At 43.9% G+C, this 14,618-nt stretch overlaps 1 protein-coding gene across 2 annotated transcripts in view; it reads right to left on the reverse strand.

Moving 5' to 3' along the window:
• TUBGCP3 (tubulin gamma complex component 3) overlaps nt 1–14,618 on the reverse strand; it is a 121,181-nt gene that overhangs the window by 63,793 nt on the left and 42,770 nt on the right. The window contains exons 8-9 of one of the 2 annotated variants that reach the window (XM_084631503.1): nt 14,154–14,279; nt 6,848–6,916 (exon numbers count right to left, since the gene is read on the reverse strand). In XM_084631503.1, the coding sequence (XP_084487629.1) occupies nt 6,848–6,916; nt 14,154–14,279 (195 nt within the window). The remainder of the gene's footprint in view (nt 1–6,847; nt 6,917–14,153; nt 14,280–14,618) is intronic. The other variant, XM_084631504.1, reaches the window with a different exon arrangement.

Raw genomic sequence — 14,618 nt, forward strand, 5'->3', positions numbered from 1 at the left:
GAAGAGAAAGGCAAGGGCTTCTCTCTTTGTGATCTTTGCCTCCTCTTGGATTGGTCAGGCTGCTGGAAAGGATAGTATTCCTGTCTGAGCTGTTTGTTCAATTTTAGGCCCAGAATGTTGGAGACTCAGGATTTGGTGGACAACGACCTGCACGTGACGTTTGGACTGTATAGTAGCCAGGGCAGTACCTGAGACCTGGACTGGCCTCTTACTAGCCAGTCATCTATGTAGGGGAATATGTAGATGGCTGACTTTCGCAGGAATGCTGCTACCACAGCCATGCACTTTGTGAACATGAGGAACTACTGACAGAGCAAAGGGCAGCACTGTGAATTGGTAGTGGGATTTATTGATCATGAACCTGAGGAATTTTCAGCGCCTCTGGTGAATAGCCATGTGAAAATGTGCATCTTTTAAGTCAAGAGCTGCATACCAGTCACTGGAAGAATCTAGGGAAGGGATAATAGAAGCTAGAATGACCACCCAGAATTTTATTTTCTTTAGGAATTTGTTTAGCTATCTTAGATCTAAAATAGACCTGAGACCCCCAACCTGCCCCCTTTGCTTTCAGGATTAGGAAGTATTGGGAATAAAATCCCATCGCCTAAACAACAAGGGAACTTCCTGTATGGCCCCCACAGGAGGAGAATGAGAAACTGGACCTCCTGAAGCAACACATTCTTGTGAGAGTGGTCCCTAAAGAGGGACAGAGAAAGGGGATAGGAAGGAGGGAGAGAAACAAATCGGAAGGTGTATCCCAGTACCACCATGCTTAGGACCCACTTATCTCTGGTGATGCGGGCCCAAGCAGTCAGGAAGTGGGACAGATGGTTGGCAAATACTGGGGTGGAAAAAGATGGTACGTTGAGGAATGACGGTACGCCGAGGAATGACAGACTGCTTTTGACCCATGGGTCAAAATGTTTGTTAAGAGGACCCAGTTGCCTAGATGAACTGGCAGCTGCAGAAGAGGAAGGAAGAGAAAGATGCCTCTTGTAACTTTTGCCATTATTTCTGGACAGATCTGGAGGGATGAAAGGCAAAGATCACTGGGACTGCTGAGGGTGGAACTGCTTTCTTTTTGTTGCTGGTATAAATCACCAGAGACTAAGGGTCACCCTTGAATCCTTAAGACCACATAGCCTCTTGTAAGTCTTTTCAGAAAAGAGTGAGGGGCCTTCAAATGAGAGATCTTGGATAGCTTGTTGAAGCTCTGGGGGGGAAGACCGGTCAACTGCCAGCAAGATGAGTACTGCATAATGATGATGAAAGCCATAGCTCAAAATGCAGAGGCCATCACAGCTAGACTTGCCTGCAAGGCCATTCCAGCAAATAACTTTCTCTTCACCACCACAGCAGTGAACTCCTGTTTTACCTCATCCAGAAATCTGTCCTTAAATTGACCCACAGACTAAAATTGTACTGACCTACGAGAGACTGCTGGTTTGCTATTCTAAGCTATAAACCTCCAGTGGAATAAAGCTTTCTTCTGAATAGGTACAGCTTCTTTCATAGAATATCTGGGTTGGAAGGGACCGCAGGAGGCCATCTAGTCCAACCCCCTGCTCAAAGCAGGGCCAATCCCCAATTAAATCTTCCCAGCCAGGGCTTTGTCAAGCCTGACCTTAAAAACCTCTAAGGAAAGAGATTCTACCACCTCCCTAGGTAACCCATTCCAGTGCTTCACCACCCTCCTAGTGAAAAAGGTTTTCCTAATATCCAATCTAAACCTCCCCCACTGCAACTTGAGACCATTACTCCTTGTTCTGTCATCTGCTACCACCGAGAACAATCTAGATCCATCCTCTTTGGAACCCCCTTTCAGTAGTTGAAAGAAGCTATCAAATCCCCCCTCATTCTTCTCTTCCGAAGACTAAACAGTGCCAGTTCCCTCAGCCTCTCCTCATAAAACATGTGCTCCAGCCCCCTAATCATTTTTGTTGTCCTCCGCTGGACTCTTTCCAATTTTTCCAAATCCTTCTTGTAGTGTGGGGCCCAAAACTGGACACACTACTCTGGATGAGGCTTCACCTATGCCGACTAGAGGGGAATGATCACTTCCCTCAATCAGCTGGCAATGCTCCTGCTTATACTGCCCAAAATGCCATTAGCCTTCTTGGCAACAAGGGCACACTCTTGACTCATATCCAGCTTTTCATCCACTGTAACCCCTAGGTCCTTTTCTGCAGAACTGCTGCCTAGCCACTCTGTCCCTAGTCTGTAGCAGTGCATAGGATTCTTCCGTCCTAAGCGCAGGAGTCTGTACTTGTCCTTGTTGAACCTCATCAGATTTCTTTTGGCCCAATCCTCTAATTTGTCTACGTCACTGTATCCTATCTCTACCATCCAAGATATCTACCACTCTGCCCAGGTTAGTGCCATCTGCAAACTTGCTGAGGGTGTAATCCACGCCATCCTCCAGATCATTAATGAAGATATTGAACAAAACTGGCCCCAGGACCGATGCTTGGGGCACGCCGCTTGATACCAGCTGCCAACTAGACATGGAGCCATTGATCATTACCCGTTGAGCCGGATGATCTTGCTTCTTTCCTTTTAGATGTTGAGGCCAGGTGTCCCTGCCTCTCTTTTTCATTAGCACCAGAGACTACCAGGAAGCCAAGAGAAGGAGAGTTATAAAAGTGTTCAAATCCCTGTAAAGGGACATATCTTCTCTCCATCCTTTTTGCAGTGGGAGACAGGGGAAGACTGGGTCTGACATAATACCTTGACAGGCTCCTGGATAGCCTCATTATTAAGGAGAGCTACCCTAGATGATCCCGCCAAGACGAAAATGTCCATCAACCGTTAAGACTTTTCCTGTACCTCTTCCAGTTGGATGCCCAGAGCTGCAGCCACTCTCCTCACCAAGTCGTGATGAGCTCTGAAATCATCAGGTGGGGGATAAGCAGACTCTTATCACCACCTCATCAGGCAACAAAGAAGAGGAGGTGTGGCACAAGAGTATGGCACACAGGTCACATGCCACCCCCCGCACCCCCCCCCCATTTCTGCAAGCGCAGAGCTGCCCAGCTGAAAGAGACTGCCGCCCGGCTCTGCTGACTTTGCAGCTGGACACTGCCTTCTGGGTCCTAGTGTTGTTCATGCTCCCCTTCCGTATGCTGGGAGCCATCCTGTTTTCTGTACAACAGTGAGTCCCCACAGTGAGGCAGGGTGGTGGAAAGAGCCAGTGGGGAAGGAATGGGGAGGGGATGGGGAAGAGAAGGGAATAAGGGAATCAGGGACAGCAAGGGGAGCAGGATTCCAGCATAGGGCATCCAGCTGGGGCTCCCCCATTAGCAGGCCCATCGAACCCCTACCCTATTTGAGCTCCAACCACCATCACCTGGACCCGCTGGCCAAGTCCTATTGCCCCTGCAATCCCGCAACGAGCCCCTGTGCATCCAGATCTCCCAACTGAGCCGCCCTCACCCAGACTGCCCCACATTAAACCCTCTTACCCCATAACAAGCCCCTCTACACTTGGATCCTGCTAGTGTGAGCCTCTCTGTGCACACCTGGCACAGAGGGTATTTCTGGGGCAGGCCTGACCCTTGCGCTGTGTCAGGGTCGGGTACAGCCTCACCACCAAGTTCCTTGTTTTGGGGGGTGGAGGGGGAAGTCAGGTGCAGGGTGATTTCCCACCTCCATGCAACCAGTGGCCTGTGCTCCCCACTGCCATGCTGGAGCCTCCACATTTATTTATTGACAAATAAAATTTGCAGAATTTTGCAGAATTTTAAAATATTGTGCCAGAATTTTTTTTTTTGGTGCAGAATTCCCTCAGGAGTATTGGCTTAAGGATTGTTTCTGGGAGTGCCTCTCTAAGAACACTTCTGTGTCCTTGTCTCCACTCAGTGCTTTCACGGAAGATTTAAGATCTCAGTACCAAGTGTTAAACTTGCCTCTTCTTCAGTACAGGCAATGAAGATCTGCCTCTCAACTCAGTCAGAGCAGAGGGAGCACCCCTAAGAGATGAGGACATGCTTGGTATGTGCTCTGTGCAGAAGGCTCTGATGCTGGGCAAAACATACTCCATGAGCAAATACTTGAGTCAGGTTGCCCTGTCTTTCTTTGAGCAGGGTTTGAACCCCCTACAAATCTGACATTGGTCACTCACACGTACCTGTCCCAGACACTTAAGGCAACTGGGGTGCGGGTCACTCATTGGCATACACTTCTTACATGAATGACAGGACTTGAAGCCAGGAGAACAAGGCATGGGTCTGGTACTGGTACCCAAATGGGAACTGGTGAATCCATGCTACTACATAATAATCTAAATTTACTCTTGTATCTAAATTATGTATAAAACCTCTAAACTAAAACTAACACAACAGGTACTATTTACACAAAAGAGGGCAGAACTTGCAAATCCAAGGATAGCAGCTCCAACAACAGTCCTGGGCAGCAGAAAGGAACTAAAAGGGGTCAAGGGCAGCTCCACCTGTTATACTGCGTGCAGTGGTCCTAGGCAGCAGAGGGTGCTCACATGGCCCTAACAGGTACTACTGAGGGAAAAATCTTCAACAACTGTGCACGAGGCATGAACATACCTACAATGCAATGGACATGAGCAATCACTCAGAGAAGAAGCTGACGTCCTTCTGCAGGGCTCCTGATGCACCTTAGAGACATACAGTACCAATACCAAGGCTTCATCGGGCAATGACGACGATGGCCGTGGAGGTACTAAGGGAGAACATTCTCTAGGCTGCTTCTGTGGTACCAAGAGAGAGATTGTGGCTCCAGGATAGATGAGAAAAAACGAGGGCTGCAGCATCCACTGGTGGATTTGTACAGACCCTGACTAATTTGTCAGTACTGGTAGGAGAAGGGTCCCCCCCATAGATTTACTAGAGTGAGGGATCGGTGAAGTAAATCTAGATGCTAGAGGCATCCCCCATAGCATCCGATAGGATCACTGAGGGGGCTAGTATGATACCAGGCACTCCTGGCTCAAGCTTCCCAGTCTCTAGAAGTCATCTCAGAACTCCACCAACAAGCATGGGAACAAGGGCAGGAAGAAGCTCTTAGACTCTCGGTACCAAAGCACCCAAGAGCCAGCAGTCCAAGGGCTAGTGTTGGGTGGTACCAAGATTTGTCCTCTGTAACTGTGACCAAGATGTACATCCAGGGCACAATAGTGGACGTAACATGGAAGGCTTCCTAGCCACTGGCAATGTGAATTGTGAAGGAGTTGTTACCGACCCCAAAGGGATAGGGATAGGTACCAAGGAAGGCAATGCACAACTGGAGTGCTCCAGCGCCGATGATCTCAATTGCTGTACCGATCCCATAGGTGGGTCCTTGAAACAAGGGAAAAGGCAGTACCGACATGCACAGTAAGTCTCTGGCCGCGGCATTAGCCCGCGGAGTAGTTAGAACAATATAGGCTGTTGACCTGCAAAAATGAAGGATTACTTTATCATCGTCAATGAAGTTGCCAGTCTCAACAGTCCCTGAGAGGGCACTCAGGTCTGTCTGGATGAGTTGGTACCAGGGAATGGCAAACCAAGGGGAGCACTTGATCATCGGTACCAGGCCGAAGTTCTGCGGAGGAATCCCCAGCTCTGGACTTCGAAGAACCAGTACTGAATTATTCTTATGTTTCGGAGGTCAGGACCAAGGATTTCCCTACAGCCGCCTGAACACCCTATCTCCCCCTAGTGGTCAACTAGGCAGTGTTGTCAATTTAGTCATTTTCGAACCCCCCTGGCAAATTCAAACACCCCCTTTAATTTCAATTCCTGGGGAAAACATTGGTCAAGACTGTTCAGAAGCCCTAGACTTCAAAGATAATGGACCTGGTGATGGGGCTCTGCTCTGGTGGTAATGCTGGGGAAGCATTTTGAGAAGGGTTACTGAAGAGCTTCCCTTCAACGACCAAGGGCATTCCAAAGCCAGTCTCAGGGCTACCTTCACCAGGATGCAGTGGAGACACCCCCCCTCAGTTTTTGTTTTGGTCTTAAAAGCATGGTAAATGGAGCACCTGTCTCTAACATGACCCTCCTCCAAGCACTTCAGATAGCACAAATTGGGAAACTGATGGGCACAGGTTTTCTGCAGCCCATGCAAGGCTTGATCCTCAGGGACTTTGGTATAGGGTCATCCCAGTACTGGGTGGGGCCCAGAAGCCCTGCTAAGCAAACGTTAGCCTGAAAACTAAAATAATCTAAATAAAATACTAAAAAATGGATTAATGAAAGTTAGAAATTAAATATATATATTTTTTTTGCTTAAAAGAGTACCACTACGAACACTGACTCTGACCACAAACTTTTTTGTGAGAAAGAACTGAGGGTGGGGTGACTCCACCCTTTCTACCCTCACTTTCCAACACATGGAGCTTGGCAGTGGGCAGGGCCACCTCTACAGGTACCACTAAGGAAAACTCTCTTGCACCAGTGCAAAGAGGCATGCACAGACCTACACTGTAATGGATATATACAAGCACTAAAAGAAGAAACGTGCACAGATTTAATTCATGAAACCAAAATGGCTGAGAATTTAAAAATTGGATGGTAAACTGCAAAACTGAGTGATGATTCAACCTGATGATATTCTGAACATACGAGTCCTCAACCATGCTTGTAGCCGTTTCCATTACTTCATACAATCGCTATAGACATTCCAGGCTTCAGAGTGACACACCTGGTGTCTTACTTAATAGTTGCCGGACGCCCACATAGTTAGACCCTTCACCAGCCAGATTTCTGCTTTTACAATGCTCATATTGTATCAATTAGCTAAATAAAAACTGTCTAACCAAAAGTCACAATCTTCTAGAAGTGATTTGTAAACACCAAAGGGTGAACTCATTAACCAATCAGAAGTATTAATTTACCTGGGAGTGTAAAACAGAGAGAAGCCTGTAGTATTCTTTGAGTTCCTGGTGTAAGGCAGCACAAAAACTCTGAGGGGGGGGAAAAAAATCAAATAAATGCTATTTCCATTTTCACTTTTATCTAACATTTTAAAACACGGATATTAAGATTGCGTCTTTTTTAAAAACCACAAACGTAACTAAAGTGTCTTTAAGAAAGTCAAATTAGGTATCATCCAGAAAGATTATATGAATGCACCAACTGCTGCCTGTCTCTTCAGCATGCAGCTAACCGGTATATACATTGTCAGTCAGGGAACAAGAAAATTTCTGCTGGTTGCCAACTTAATTCTACTGACAGTCTAAATTCTGACATCAATACCCTAAGTAATTTGGTTCTCAAATGGTTAAAAATAATAGGAGAAGTACAATAGCATTGTTCATATCAGTTCTATGAAGACTATAGACTTCTTGGGAGCAAGAATGGCATTTGCAGTGTTTGTACAGTGCCTAGCACAAAAGGATCTCAACTTGATTGAGACCTCTAGGCATGACCGCAATATAAACGTTAAATAATAAAAACATACAGTTAAAGACTAGTATCTAATATAAAGAAGAGGTCTGTATACATCATGACAGTACATTCTTCTGTCATGCTTTGAAAAGAATTAATATTCCCTCTTTAGGTGCTGCTTATTTAAATTAGTATTGTATATTTTGGCATTGGAACACACGATAACTGCTCGCCACTCCTCACCTGACACTGAAGAAAGGAAGACCAAGAACAATGAAAAGTGTAAATAGTCTGAAAGGTGTACTCCATGATGATGTGGTCAAATTTACAAAGGCCTGACCCAAAGCTCAAAGAAATCAATAGAATAATGGTTTTCAAAGTGGGGTACGCAGGCTCTCATCGGGGAATGCAAGAAAAATCCTATAATGGCAGACAATGTATTTTATTTAGTGGGAAAGCAGGATACCGGGAGGAAGCACAGACAGGAATGTCTGTGAGGGGAGGGCTCCTGCCTCATACTGAGAATGAGGGGCGATCAGCAGGTTATCTCAAGTGCTTATATACGAATGCACAAAGCCTTGGAAACAAGCAGGGAGAACTGGAGGTCCTGGTGATGTCAAGGAATTATGACGTGATTGGAATAACAGAGACTTGGTGGGATAACTCACATGACTGGAGTACTGTCATGGATGGGTATAAACTGTTCAGGAAGGACAGGCAGGGCAGAAAAGGTGGGGGAGTAGCACTGTATGTAAGGGAGCAGTATGACTGCTCAGAGCTCCGGTACGAAACTGCAGAAAAACCTGACTGTCTCTGGATTAAGTTTACAAGTGTGAGCAACAAGAGTGATGTAGTAGTGGTGGGAGTCTGCTATAGACTACCGGACCAGGGGGATGAGGTGGATGAGGCTTTCTTCCGGCAGCTCGCAGAAGCTACTAGATCACACGCCCTGGTTCTCATGGGTGACTTTAATTTTCCTGATATCTGCTGGGAGAGCAATACAGAGGTGCATAGACAATCCAGGAAGTTTTTGGAAACCGTAGGGGACAATTTCCTGGTGCAAGTGCTAGAGGAGCCAACTAGGGGGGGAGCTTTTCTTGACCTGCTGCTCACAAACCAGGAAGAATTAGTGGGGGAAGCAAAAGTGGATGGGAATCTGGGAGGCAGTGACCATGAGTTGGTTGAGTTCAGGATCCTGACACAGGAAGAAAGGTAAGCAGCAGGATACGGACTCTGGACTTCAGGAAAGCAGACTTCGACTCTCTCAGGGAACGGATGGGTAGGATCCCCTGGGGGACTAACATGAAGGGGAAAGGAGTCCAGGAGAGCTGGCTGTATTTCAAGGAATCCCTGTTGAGGTTACAGGGACAAACCATCCCAATGAGTCGAAAGAATAGTAAATATGGCAGGCGACCAGCTTGGCTTCACGTTTAAGATCTGCTAGGATTTCACCATAAAAAAGAAGCTTACAAGAAGTGGAAGGTTGGACATATGACCAGGGAAGAGTATAAAAATATTGCTCGAGCATGTAGGAATGAAATCAGAAGGGCCAAATCACACCTGGAGCTGCAGCTAGCGAGAGATGTCAAGAGTAACAAGAAGGGTTTCTTCAGGTATGTTGGCAACAAGAAGAAAGCCAAGGAAAGTGTGGGTCCCTTAATGAATGAGGGAGGCAACCTAGTGACAGAGGATGTGGAAAAAGCTAATGTGCTCAATGCTTTTTTTGCAAAAAGAAAAGGAGTACTTGTGGCACCTTAGAGACTAACCAATTTATTTGAGCATGAGCTTTCGTGAGCTACAGCTCACTTCATCGGATGCTGTAGCTCACGAAAGCTCATGCTCAAATAAATTGGTTAGTCTCTAAGGTGCCACAAATACTCCTTTTCTTTTTGCGAATACAGACTAACACGGCTGTTACTCTGAATGCTTTTTTTGCCTCTGTTTTCACGAATAAGGTCAGCTCCCAGACTGCTGCGCTGGGCATCACAACATGGGGAATAGATGGCCAGCCTTCTGTGGAGAAAGAGGTGGTTAGGGACTATTTAGAAAAGCTGGACGTGCACAAGTCCATGGGGCCAGACGAGTTGCATCTGAGAGTGCTAAAGGAATTGGTGGCTGTGATTGCAGAGCCATTGGCCATTATCTTTGAAAACTCGTGGTGAATGGGGGAAGTCCCAGATGACTGGAAAAAGGCTAATGTAGTGCCAATCTTTAAAAAAGGGAAGAAGGAGGATCCTGGGAACTACAGGCCAGTCAGCCTCACCTCAGTCCCTGGAAAAATCATGGAGCAAAGAATCAATCCTGAAGCACTTACATGAGAGGAAAGTGATCAGGAACAGTCAGCATGGATTCACCAAGGGAAGGTCATGCCTGACTAATCTAATCGCCTTCTATGATGAGATTACTGGTTCTGTGGATGAAGGGAAAGCAGTGGACATATTGTTTCTTGACTTTAGCAAAGCTTTTGACACGGTCTCCCACAGTATTCTTGTCAGCAAGTTAAGGAAACATGGGCTGGATGAATGCACTATAAGGTGGGTAGAAAGTTGGCTAGATTGTCAGGCTCAACGGGTAGTGATCAATGGCTCCATGTCTAGTTGGCAGCCGGTGTCAAGTAGAGTGCCCCAGGGGTCGGTGCTGGGGCCGGTTTTGTTCAATATCTACATAAATGATGTGGAGGATGGTGTAGATTGCACTCTCAGCAAATTTGCGGATGATACTAAACTGGGAGGAGTGGTAGATACGCTGGAGGGGAGGGATAGGATACAGAGGGACCTAGACAAATTGGAGGATTGGGCCAAAAGAAATCTGATGAGGTTCAATAAGGATAAGTGCAGGGTCCTGCACTTAGGATGGAAGAACCCACTGCACAGCTACAGACTAGGGACCGAATGGCTAGGCAGCAGTTCTGCGGAAAAGGACCTAGGGGTGACAGTGGACGAGAAGCTGGATATGAATCAGCAGTGTGCCCTTGTTGCCAAGAAGGCCAATGGCATTTTGGGATGTATAAGTAGGGGCATAGCGAGCAGATCGAGGGACGTGATCGTCCCCCTCTATTTGACATTGGTGAGGCCTCATGTGGAGTACTGTGTCCAGTTTTAGGCCCCACACTACAAGAAGGATGTGGATAAATTGGAGAGAGTCCAGCGAAGGGCAACAAAAATGATTAGGGGTCTGGAACACATGACTTATGAGGAGAGGCTGAGGGAACTGGGATTGTTTAGTCTGCAGAAGAGAAGAATGAGGGGGGATTTGATAGCTGCTTTCAACTACCTGAGAGGTGGTTCCAGAGAGGATGGTTCTAGACTATTCTCAGTGGTAGAAGAGGACAGGACAAGGAGTAATGGTCTCAAGTTGCAGTGGGGGAGGTTTAGGTTGGATATTAGGAAAAACTTTTTCACTAGGTGGGTGGTGAAACACTGGAATGCGTTACCTAGGGAGGTGGTAGAATCTCCATCCTTAGAAGTTTTTAAGGTCAGACTTGACAAAGCCCTGTCTGGGATGATTTAATTGGGGATTGGTCCTGCTTTGAGCAGGGGGTTGGACTAGATGACCTCCTGAGGTCCCTTCCAACCCTGATATTCTATGATTCTACTTAGTAAGATTTGGCAATCTAATCAAAGGTACATTATGTCCCTCTCTCAGATGGGGGTACACAGTAGACTACATTATTTGGAAAGGGCCTAAAAATTTTGAAAACCACTGCAACAGAAAGACTTTCATTGACTTAAATGAGCTTTGAGCAGTTGCAAATACAACACTCCATCAGAAGCAAAAGCATCACAGACCATTTTGTCATCTTCTTCCAAGAAGGCCTATATTGCTAGAGTATAACCAAAAAATAACTGAACTACAGTTTTGATTAAATATTTTTCTAATGGCAGTTGAAAACATTTCCCCAGACATTTTTTTATTATTATTTGGGTAGAAATAGATCTAGGAGAGGATATGAAATATTCTCCATTATCACTATTTATTAATTCTGTTAACCTGGCACAGTAGGCTAAAAAGACTAATTTAATTTTCAAAAATTGATTACCATTCTTGAACTGTGACAGAAGTGTGTGTTGCTTTTTAATCTATTTCAAGTAACAAATGACTAACACTTTATGAAATATCTAAACTACTTTGCTAATCAAAGTAAATCAGCAATTTTGATATATGCCTTCACAGATTTAACTGGAAACAGTCCAGGTTAGTAAATTTACATAAAGAAGTCTGCTACATCATATGCAGCTAAGTGAAATTTTTCTACTCCCTACCCCCTTCAGCCTAAAACCAAGTCAAGCAAATCCAAAGTAAAAAACTGGAGCTAACAGTACTCTGTAAAAGTAAACTAACTATTTGCTACCTTAGGTGTACCCCACTGAATAATTATTACTGACAGAAGGAAGAGAAATCCCAATTTTCCTTCCATAAATTTAAGTCCCTTATCAAAAGAATCATCTTCTTTCCAGATTAAGAAAAATGTGACCAGTCTAAAGGATAGGATCAAATGTCTAAAGTAAGTGAAAGTGTTCCTCTCTCCAATTTGATTTTATGAGAAAGAGAAATGCGCGACAATAAATTTATGCTAATCCAGAGAGGGGTCAAGAGTTATGTACAGATTGCTGAAGAATAAAAACTCCACGACATATAACCCTACTTTCCATTTCTTCTCACTTGTTTCTCCAGTACAATTTAGTAATCTACCAAAGCAGTGCCTATTAAACTGAAGGGCAAAGTAGGGTCTATAGTAAGATAACATTCAAAGGCACTAGTTAAATGTTACTTCTCCACATTCCTTATGTTAAACATTTCTAACTTCAAAACTCAAAGCATTTACAGTCATACTGGACATCAGATTATTGTAAAAGAAATTAACTTTAATAGTTCAAATTTGCATTCAGTGCCAATTGCAATTACCTGGTAAAATAGGGTTTGGAATATAAAGTATGCAATGAAAACTGGATATTATCCTAGAAGTCTCACATGGCTAACAACACAGAAAGAAGGGGTTTCAAGGGGAAAGTAGAACTTGTGCTTAAGAGAGGGAATTTAAAATGCTTAGCACCTCAACCCTACTTTGATATTTTCTTTGAGAATGTGTGAACATGTAAGGTAATTATATTCCACTGCTGATTATCCTGGAAAAGCAGCAACAATTAAGTAGCGTAGGTGGAAAAATAAAAGGTCAATGTGCAGTGTATCTAACACGTACTGCTAGTAACTGACAGACTAGTTTCTGACCCTCATATTTCAGTCAAAAAGCTAGGTTAACAGGAACACATACAGGTGGTTTAGGTTTAAAATAAATGTGTAATTTTCTGTGTGCTCTAAATAAGGATGAGATTTTCTGAGACAGCAAATTAAAGAGGCTTTCAACTGCACAGTATATTTGCAATAGTAAGTTCTTAATGCTGAGCATGCAGCATCTGAAATTGTCAAATAAAGAAGTGTTCAAGAATGATAAAACATGATCTTTTGCCTAGTTACTGACAACTTAAGTAAATTATACAGCTTTATCTTCATACACTGGTGCCATAGAAGTCGCACAAATGCTAGTCTCAGACACAAATCATGAATGGAAAACTATACAGATACACTTGATGGCCTATACAGCATTCTATACAGGCCTTGAAACTTGCAATTGATGTCGGAGATATAAACATTTAATTTACTCATGAATTTAAAGTCTCTTGTTTTGTGAAATGAAAAACTAAAACCAGAGACAGCGAAAATAAGCATAAGCAGGAAACTATTCTAGGAAAGAGGGTAGGAAACCTCACCTAGAAATTGAGAGTTTTTTCACATTCTCAAACACTCAAACACACACACACACACACAGCCAAATAAAACATGGATGTCAGTATTAGCCTTTAGAAAACAATTCTTAATATTGTATTATATATATTTATATAAATATATATATATATTTAGAATGAAAAAAAGACAGTCAGAAGGGGACAGAATAAAAACGACAGAAAAGTAGAAAGCACCATAGTGTCTCTACTGACCTCAAGAAAAATTAGACTGAAGAAAGGAGCACTTCACTTTCTTTGCAGATTAGGTAGGATCTTATGGCTAGAGGCAGGGACAACAACATTTCTGACGACTCAGAAGGGATAATATCCAGTTTTACAGAGGGAGCAAGTGAGAGGAAACGGGAATGTCTTAGCGGTAAATGTGGTTTTAGGTTTTACAGCAGCTGTGATGTTACTGCAGATTATAAATCATGGTGATGGAACCTATAAAAACAAAAATTGACATTCTTTTGATGTTGCATTCAGAAGAGATGGCAGCAGATAACTGGTGATTTGCATTTAGCCTCAGTAGTGCAGTATTTTATTTATCATTAATGATCATCATCTATCAGCTAGTCAAGTGTTCCCTTACACATTTTTCACGGGGGAACTACAAAAGTAAAGCAGAATCTTTCTCCTAACAATGCAATTGGGCACACTTTAATTAGCTCAGAAATGTCACTATGCCATTCCTGGATTTTTTTTTTTTTAAATATAAAAGTAAACTTTAAAAAAATTAAATTTAAGTCTATGGAGGAGGCACTCCCAACTAGGGATAGAAGGGCAAGACTGCTCCATAGGACTAGCAAGAATGAACCCTATTATGATTCAGCTGAGAGTTCCTTTACCCTACACCCAGACTTTGGCTCATCGCCAACAATGACAGTTCACACAGGAGTAAGTCAAATGATATGGAACGACTCCAAGTTATGAATTCTCCAGAGTCTCCCCACCATTCCCATATTGTATTTCTAGATCCAGCAGTTCCTAAAGGGAATGAAACCAAAGTATTGTAACCGAGCCAACATACCTGACCTACAAGCCCAAAGGCACGATCCAAGCTCCTCTGGTCTGTGTATCTTCTTATTTTATTGTGTAGCCATCCTAACTCTGCGAGTCTGCTTGTAGTGTCTCTGAGCGATTTGGACAGGCTGACCTACAAAGTTAGCAAAACAAGAAAAGCTCATTAAGTCTGGATTAAAAAAACAAAACCAAACCCTCCCTATTTCCCCAAGTATATCTTTGCTCAGCAGAGAGCAAATTCATACAGTGAATGTCATTCATCCTATACCCTGAAGAAGGGATTCTGCGAGGGGAAGAAAAAAATGTGAAGACTATCACAATGTACACATACAAGGTGGCAGCATTAAGGGTGAACAAGCAATGTTAAGCCTTTGGCCTTCAGAATGCTTGACTTTGAAACCTCAATGTTCTTTTAACATAGGTTTAATGAATATTCCTACTTTTTAAAAATGCAAAGCAGAAAAAACACAGA

Source organism: Lepidochelys olivacea (genome assembly GCF_965140295.1).
Source record: "Lepidochelys olivacea isolate rLepOli2 genome assembly, chromosome: 1".
In the NCBI taxonomy this organism is placed as follows: domain Eukaryota; kingdom Metazoa; phylum Chordata; order Testudines; family Cheloniidae; genus Lepidochelys; species Lepidochelys olivacea.